Source organism: Amphiura filiformis, chromosome 1, assembly GCF_039555335.1.
Source record: "Amphiura filiformis chromosome 1, Afil_fr2py, whole genome shotgun sequence".
Taxonomy (NCBI): Eukaryota; Metazoa; Echinodermata; class Ophiuroidea; order Amphilepidida; family Amphiuridae; genus Amphiura; species Amphiura filiformis.
Window position 1 is genome coordinate 70,447,805 of NC_092628.1, and position 9,698 is coordinate 70,457,502.

General features: G+C 36.4%; 1 protein-coding gene across 1 annotated transcript; it reads right to left on the minus strand.

Annotated features, from left to right (window-relative positions):
* Positions 1 to 749: 749 nt before the first annotated feature.
* On the minus strand, positions 750 to 9,011 carry LOC140152357 (uncharacterized). The gene is made up of 8 exons (XM_072174664.1): positions 8,387 to 9,011; positions 6,161 to 6,259; positions 4,640 to 4,749; positions 3,733 to 3,882; positions 3,440 to 3,481; positions 3,068 to 3,230; positions 1,603 to 1,664; positions 750 to 1,371 (listed from the first exon to the last, which is right to left on the minus strand). Exons 1-8 carry the CDS (start codon positions 8,794 to 8,796, stop codon positions 761 to 763), a joined length of 1,647 nt encoding a protein of 548 aa, XP_072030765.1. The 5' UTR covers positions 8,797 to 9,011; the 3' UTR covers positions 750 to 760.
* Positions 9,012 to 9,698: the final 687 nt, after the last annotated feature.

Here is a 9,698-nt window from a genome sequence, read left to right on the forward strand (position 1 = left end):
AGCTCTGGCTACATAATGTTTATGTACAATCAATTTCTTGCAGATTAATTCGTTTAGCAAAAATATCGTGAAATTTGAAAAACGTTCTGGTATACCAGAACAAAAGTACACACAATGGCCTCTGGAGCAGTGTAGTACACAATCATGAATAACTCATAAACTGCATACTGAAAAATGTCACAAAAAGAGGGTGCTAGGATCACGAAATACTCCTTTAAATTTTATTAGAATATTTTAAAAACATTTTTGTGTTTGTTGTTCTTGAAATTAGGATCCAACCATCCAACTCATTGTTCCTTAAAGGACAATAAGTGATTGGTTAAACCAGAACACCCTCAAATTGATCAAAATTGATTAAAATTGATTGTGCTAGTGAACTGGTAGAGCATTTGAATAATGACAAGATCGGATAATTAACACGAACGTATGACAAAATTGTATATGTAGACCTACCTATACATTGTGTATACTATATTCTCACTCAAGTCAGGATGTCGGATTCAGAAACCATGGTCAACTTTTGAAGATAAGCAGATAATATTGGAGATAGCCATTAAGGGGTAAATAATTGAGTGTTGTAATGTTTTATGAAATAAGTATTAATAATGCTTGTTGAATATTTGATGGAGCAGGTTAGGCAGTTAATATTTTGTGCAGAAAATCATGATTGTCTTGGCTCATATTATGTGTTTCGTACAAATACAACACTAAGCTTGATCAAAATTGCATTGAGGCAATCTTATCTTGAATCCAACTCTGCTCAAGGTGTCATGTTTAGATAGGTGGCTGTAGCATCATCAGGTCCGTCCATTGCTTCATACACATCTGAAGTCTCCACATTACCCCTATTCATATCTACATACCGTCCAGAGTATACTTTGTGTATTCCTTCATACCCATTGTTGTTTGCATTTTCCAAAGAATTCACATTCAGATTCATTGGATACTTTTCTACTGGATCTGCATATGTATAAGAAGTACTTGGCTTTGGTTTAGGTTTTGGTTTTAGTTCAGTCAAAGGTTTTGGTTTAGGTTTTGGTTTTATTTCAGTCAAAGGTTTTGGTTTAGGTTTTGGTTTTATTTCAGTCAAAGGTTTTGGTTTAGTCTGTGGTTTATGGCCAGTTTCAGGTTTTGAGAGGATGTGATCTTTGTTTTTGTCCTTCTTTGATTTATAAGCCACGTATTCATAGCTTTCTTCACTGGGTTCACGTTTTGAATCTCCAAGTTTAGGTGCTCTCCTTAGCGGTCTTGTGTCCAAACTATTGAATATTTTGCTCTCCTGTCGTAATTCTGTATACCCATTACCTTCTGCTACTGTTGGTGCCAAGTAGACTTCCAAATCTTTGTATTCGTTACTCACAGTAGATGATGCTGTATGAATACAAAAAGTGAATATTTGTTAGGGAAATCAACATTGACAAGCAAGTTAAAGTTGTACAGGCAGTGAGATACGGACTCCTGCATATCGCATCACGTTATGAGTTAAGAAAGCTGAATTATCCAGAAAGGTCTTACTAAAACAACAGGTGGTCATGCAGGGTAGACCTTTTTAAATTACAAGATATGAAAAGTTTCATCATATAGTAATTATGTTTTATATACCTTTCCTGTCTCCTTGATAAGGCTTTTCTGACAGTGTACTCAGCTCCTCTTGGGTATTTGAACTAAAAGAAGGAAAAATAACATTTGTATATATATTATGAATCAAAGTTCTGCATCACAAAAGAAAATGGAGGATCGAGGGCCTAACATAAGGAAGTGTTACTATTATCCCAACATTGGTTAAGATTATTAATAATAATGAGAGATTTAATATAGCGCCCAACGCAAATAGCCTCTGGGCGCTTTACAAAACATAAAACCCAGGGAACAAAAAATTTAAAAACAATATATAGCCTAACTTAAACATACTATTACACATACACAATATTGCAAGAAAATGACCGGGTACATTGCACAAGATTGGAAGCACACAGCAACTCTTAGGTGGGGAGCCGAGCCGGGAGAAGAAAACAGAGCAAAAACAAGGAGCCGGCAAAACGCAGACCAGTCCACCACCCTGAGTCACTATGCAACTCCAATCAAGTACAAATAATAATGGCAACAACAACAATGCATTAACAAAATTAAATAAGTTAAAAACAAGAATCAAATCAAAAGCAAAATGATTCCAAGAGTCAGATCATGCAGTGCTCCGCAGCCGGAGGCACAGAAGAGAACTCAACAAAAGGAAACGGAGAACTGCATAATCCAACAACATGAGAAAAATACAGAGCGGCATAATGGCAAAACCATCAGATTTTATACGAGTTTGATCCAAGGCACAATAATAAAAAATATAAATATTATATCAGCTAACAATTATAAACTGAGCTCAAGAAGAAACTTGTAATTTTTCATAACTTGTGAATCACAAGGTCATATCTTAAAATCCAGTCCATCAAAATGAACCAAAATTACACACATGATTACTTCAATACTCTATTCAAAACACATGTCAGTAACCAAACAGTCAGTAACCAAACTGCTTAATTACTGACCTATATTTAGAGTAGAGTATTGAAGCAAACCTGTGTGTAATTTTGGTTCATTTTGATGGACAGGATTTTAAGATATGACCTTGTGAAATGTTTCTTTTTTTAACTTAGTTTATATAGGCTGAAGTAAGCTAAGGTGAATCATATTACTGGGAAGAACAAATCACCCCACACGGTTTCATTGTCTAGGTTAACATGTCACCTCTTCTATTATTTCCTGTTATAGGTGTAATCAGGTAATGTAGAACGCATTTCCGACTGATAATGCTAGAAATAAAGTTTGTGTTGCATATTATGCCGCTGGTATAGTAACGGTGGATAATGTTATTGTAATACATCATACAAATAAATGATACCAATGAGAAAACGCTTGTCTACCAAAAACAAACCATGCTGCTCATCGAGTACTTAGGCTTCAACGATGTTTAAATATTTATAAACTGGAATAGTTTGAGGAAAATACTATTTCGTTGCACAGCTACAACCTGTGTCTGTTTCTCATTAATGTCAAAACCATTTTCGTTAGATACCTTGTTTCTTGCCTTCCTTGATATTTCCGGAGATATTTCTCTCTGTGTCCCTTGAGTTTATGTTTGCATTTGATCCATGCAACAATCAGGGTGATAACTATAGCTACAAGTAAGACAGCTATTACGATGACGGGAATCACATATGGTTGTGGACCAGAGGACCCTATTATGAAAAACAAAGTACAAAAGAAATTTGGCGAAGATCGTTTACGAGGATCAGATCTAACAGTGTTTAGAGATGACGATAGGCATATAGTTAATGAGTATTGAACTTCAATTTTGCTAGGTTTTTTGCTTTTTGCGACATTTTCAAAAGACTTCAAACATTCATAATTATGTGAGGTTTTTAAGATGGTTATGTGAGTGACATACCTGGAGATTGGCTTGTACCGCGACCATCCCGTTTGTCATGTGCTGAAAAAAAAGAAATAGTGAACCTTGAAAAGTATTTTATCTATTTTAAGATCAGAATGATTTACTGTCAATGACAATAAGTGGACAAACCGCGTTTCACTTTAATATCATTACTTTAATAGTATAGATATACAATATATTTGATGAGATTTGTTGTCTAAGTCGAAGAGGCGAGTGAAATAATAATTACAAAATACTGGTGAATTTAGGGATTCAATAACATGATTAATGTGGAAATAAACACAACATACCAATAATGCAGACATCTCCCGCATCGATGAAACCTGCAATACAATCTTGGCACGTGTAGGATGAGCCACTCTCGATACAAGATGTGTAATTCCTGACTTGACAGTCAAATATGCCTTGAATACATGGTGATACTGGGGCTGGATCCATTCCTGAAATATGAAATATAACATAATTATGTCATGACGCATGGTTCGACAGATTTTTTAGCCACGGACCAACTCAATAAAGATGAACCGTGAAAGTCCAGTAGTCCACCTATACAATCGCGAAACCCGAAAAAAATATTTACGCCACTGATAGGCCTACATATAATTATGTTTAAGAATTCATTTAGGTAAAAGAAAGCACAGTTGATGATGAAAACTGTATTTCGAGGGCTTAGAGCAAGAACTAGCTATGTCCATTTGTTTTCTCAAGTTACATGTTACTCATTTCGGCAACAAATGGACGGCTAATTATGCCCTCCATAATAAATGCAAGTGACTTTGGGATATATGCAATTAGGCCTATGCATGGTCACTTGAACAGTTAGTTAGAGGCAAGTGACCATGCATATACGCCCAAAGTCACTTACATTTTCTTATGGAGGGCAGAATTAACTGCCACTTGTTACCGAAATGAGTAACATGTAATTGAGAAAACAAATGGACATAGCTAGTTCTTGCTCTAAGCCCTCTTTCGATCATCCTATGAAAAGCTTTTGTCACTGGCATACAAGAAGGGAGTACAATCTTCACCTGAGAATTACAGACCTATTAGTTAAACTTGTATTTCATGTAAATGAATGGAACACATGGTCTTGTCACATATCTCCAAACATCTTGATGTGTATATATCATCATCATCACTATTCTCATCATCATCATTATTATTGCAGTTATTATTAGACATATAATTTCAGCTTACTTTCTAATTTAGTACATTCACCGTTTACTTGTTCCCATCCCTTGCAACATTTGTGAATTTCGCTGTCCACGGACCTGTTATTTATCCTATAAGCAAACCGTGACTCCAAACTGAAAGAAAAGGGAAACAATATTTACAAAACAGCTGTTACATTAAAATGTGGCAGCTTGGGTTCAAACACAAGATATCCTAAACACCTGCACCATGGGAGAAATTGATAAAAAACACGATAAATTAGTTCGATCTTTCGATCGACCATCGATGCTTGATCGATCATTATTCATGAAATCCATTGACTATTGTTAATTGTGTTTAATTATAAATCTTTGCCTGTATTGATATTGAAAAGTATAAATTTCGCATTAATTCTGATTGATAAGTTGTTTGTTCATTAATTAATAACAAGCATCGAAGCAGCATCGACGGTCGATCCAAAAGATCGAACAAATTTGTTTCTGGTGCAGAATGTTTTATAGTAGATCGGGTGTATCCAGATCGGGTGTACTGAACTTGGGAGGCACTGAACTTGAGTGCCTCCCGGAATACACCCGATTCTGCACCGGAAACAAATTTGTTCGATCTTTGGATCGACCGTCAATGTTACTTCGATGCTTGTGGTAGAGGTGTGTGGCGTGGAGCCCTGAAATCTGGGATCTAAGAACTTCTTAAAATGGGTCAAGTTATACAGGGTGTCCCAATAAAAAGAGAACCATCAATGCACCCTCTTTTTCTCCTATTTCTGAAAAGTTGATCAAATATTGTTTTTGGTATGTAAAGAAACCTTAAACTGTTAGCTTTAATAAACCAGAACAATTATTTCAATCGGCTCACAATTTTTGAAGATATCCCCTCTTTAAGAAATGTACCCGTTTTTCACTGTGTCCACGGATGAGGTTTGGCTACATCAAAGATTAAAATGAACCTCCAACATCTTCGCAACCGTATTACTGCTGCATTCGCAAGTATACGGCGCACAAGTAGGGTACGGAATGCAATTGATGCAATGAAGACATGGGCTGAAACCTGTATTCGTCAAGGAGGCAACCATTAACCAGGTAGAGGGTATAAGCAACACAGTAAACTCACTTCAGAAGTAACCTCCTCCGTGGACAGAGTGAAAAACGGGTACATTTCTTGAAAAGAGCACATCTTGAAAAGTTGTGAGCCGATTGAAATATTTGTTTCGGTTTATTAAAGCTAATGAATAAAGGTTTCTTTACATACCAAAATATATTGGATTAACTTTCCAGAAAAAGGAGACAAAGAGGGCGCAATGAAGGTTCTGTTTTTTATTGACACCCTGTAGGTTGTAGAGGTATAACCATTCATTTTCCTCAAAACTTTGGCTAAAGAGCTATAATTTTGGGTGTTTTACAAATTGTAGCTAATGAAATTGAGCATGATCCTAACTGGAGATCTCAGCAACTGCTGGAGAGTCTGAAAATGGGACATTTAAAAAAACAATTCAAGCATTGTAATTCTGCTTTCAATGTGCGTACATGGTGTAGATCTTGGCCTTACCTGTAATATGTACACGTGTCCCACTTCAAAAATCCACACGCCTTTGTTCTTCGTATTTCTACGTATGACACGTATGACTCAACGTAAGACACGTTTTTACTGTATGAAATATAAAATAATTTTAATTATTATGCATTGTTAAAGTGTGATGTATCTTTTTTGCTGCCAAAAAGTATAGATCATTCCTATAATTGGCACTTTCCTGCTGTTGATAGTGTGAACTTTGATATCCCGCCCTTCTTGTCCCTTCTGTTGTCAAGGGACAATCTTCAGTGAACGGCTCTTTTTAGAGCCATCAATAGGCAAGGGGCAGCCTACATGTCTCATTCCGAGGTACTTTGTCCTGAAGAAGTCAGAGCTACTCCTGGGACCACCGAAAGCTTGACAGTTCTAAACTTGTTCGACGGCGAACCCGCTAAAAACTTACTAACAATATAGTATCATTGGCAAACAAGACGAATTTATGAATGATGGAAGTCTTTAAGATGTCAATAACATACAAAATGAATAGGGCCTAATAATGGGCACAGGATTGATCCTTGGGGTACTCCATATAATTATATTTTTATACTGAGATTTACCAGAATTGTAAGGGGCTGTGCATGCAATAATTATGAGCCCCCCTTCCGAAAATGTCCGAACGGCCCGCCAAAATCGCCCCCCCGACCTGCCAAAAATAGCTTGACCTCGGCCCGCCCAAAAATCTTTGGCCAGTCCCCTTTACACATGCCAAATTTTTGGGATCCCAATTTGCAAACCTTAAATGGTCTATATAATGCTGCGAGCGCAGCGAGTAGGAAAATTTGCATATTAAAGCATTTCCGTACTGTTTTCCGAAGCCTTTTAGAGCGTTTTATTTAAAAGGCGCCCATGAATGTGTGCCAAACGTATAGTTTAAACAGGTCCAAAACCATTAAAAAATGCAAATCATGATAAAATTATGCGTATACCTGTCATGCCTGTATTGTTCATGCATTGCCACAAAACAATGAATGACTTCATCATGATTACCAACACATATATCTTGCAACAGACCGCCCCATTTCCTAAAGATGACCCATTCAGGAAGTCCGATTGTGTATACTAAGAGTGTCTACCCGGGCAGTGTTTTCTCTCCGCGGTTTGTTAAATTAACCACAAATTTGTAAAAATAAGTTGAAGTCATCAAATCAAAACTTAATCTTTTGACCAAAACAACATGTTTTGATTTTAATTATATGAAAATCAGCAAATGTTTTCTTGCAACCGAAATCGTATATCACGTGGCGAATAAACGTATTATATAGTATAGCTGCCAAGTTCCAAAATTTGGTACAATTGTGCAGTTAGTGATAAAAGCATGATAATTGCCACATCAAGTACATGATACAAATTTTATTTTAAGGTGTGGAAGCATTTTTTTTTAGGTTTTGACCGTTAGAGGTCACAAAGGGCCGCACAAATTTGAACAGCACATTTTTGATTGTACACTGTGCAGACATTTCAACTTACTCCGATTTTGACGAACATGGTGGAAATTGTTTGTTTTGACATAAGAATCAAGAAACGGTATAGTAAGTACTAAATGTGCTCGATACTTTTTCATGATTCCTTTCAGCAATTTGCTACCATTTTTGTCAAAATATATTATTAAATCATGATGAACGCATTCAGTTGGACTCGAAAGTGTAGGCCCTAATATTGATGTTTATCATAATTTAAGTATTCAATAAATGGTCACTAAAAAGTTTATATAATTGACATGCAGTAAAATATAAAGTACGCGTAAATGAACATACATTTCTTGGCATAATGATAATGTGGACTCACTTACTGAGCAATTATGATTTTGGGATCTACCAGTTTAAGCCTATGGATCGCGTAACCAGAGTAAAAATCCACTTGGGAAGCTGGCAAACAGAGGGAGTACAGTGACTGAAAAGATTAGATATGAATATCTATTCAATTGTACACAAAGTAATACAAATTTTTTATAATACAAAAGTTTTATGCATAATGTAATAGCCAGAGTAAAGGCACAATGGACAAGTGGACTACGGGGAAGTCTATCTTGATCATAGCGGCAACCATTTACTTAAAACCACACTACCCGGCTTGTACATGTATATCTACGATAAACATTTGAAAAGCTGTGAATGATTCGGGCATTTAAAATTTGGTAGAACTTAAAAACTTAACTAGATAGCCTTAAAGTAGGAAACTATTATCAAATGGAAGCACACGTACCTTACAACAGTTGTACATACACCAGGTGATCCCGCTGTAAGCTGCTGTGCCTCTACCAAATTCGTACCTCCAAATACCACAAATAAAATGAGATACAAGAACAAACGCAGGTACAGCCTAGACGATCGCCACAAATGCAAACGATATTCCGTTGTTTGTGTATGTGTTATCGTATGTAAATGTAATACACGTAATTGCAAACAAAAGCAATATTTATTTATGAAAGAAATTATATCAAGTTTGTTATATAAACCTCCTTTCATTTGCAGTAAGGATTTAATATGTGTCCCGAATATTCCAGTGGAGTGAGTTACGTATATATCCATAATATGTGTATAGTCAAAACACACAAATGAACTTGAACTAACAGATCTACAAATCTGATAATGAAAACTAACAAAAAGTTTCATAAATAGTGACTCCAAATTCCAGTACCATTCCTAGCTATTCCTCATTCATGCAGTACCTGTAGACTACATCACCATATGCACGAGTGGGTTAATTACGTATACGTTGTACGTCATAAGCTGTCATAGTCTGCAAAAAGTTGCATATCATGCAAAGTGCGCTTTCCAGTGTTCACACACTACACCGTCAACTTTTTTTAAAGGAACTACAATAGATTTAATTATAATTCTATAAGTATGTATAACTTTGAAATACATCTGCGGTATTTTATTGCATGTCTACTATGAAAGCCACCATTCATGCTATAAGACTTCAATTCAACATCGATCCATGCATGCTGTAATTGCGAATCTCAAGTCTTAGGCCTGTATTATTAAGTGTCAGTGTAACATTTACAACTTTGCAAATTGAGTTCGGGCCCCCCTTTTTTTCTTTTTTTTTTTTTTAAGCAATGATATATAGTGTAAAAATGATGCACCAAATGGCTTCAATTGGACCTTCATTTTGCAAATTTTCCAAATTTCCCCTCAGACACCCCTCTCATACCCCCACTCACACATCCACCATGACCATGACCATTTTCCAAACTGGAAAGCACCCCTCCCATACCCCCACTCACACGTCCACCATGACCATTTTCCAAACTGGAAAGCACCCCTCCCATACCCCCACTCACACATCCACCATGACCATGACCATTTTCCAAACTGGAAAGCACCTGCTAAGAAGAAGACGACTGCCGTGAAATGTCCATTTCTTCGAAAACAACAGATGAGCTGACAAAGACTTCGCACCCGGTCCCGACAATGCCGTGTCATTAAATGAAAGAGCACACTTATATTGGCCATATTAGAATTCCGGATTAGAATGAGCAATGGCCAATTCTCTTTAAATTGCCAATCTT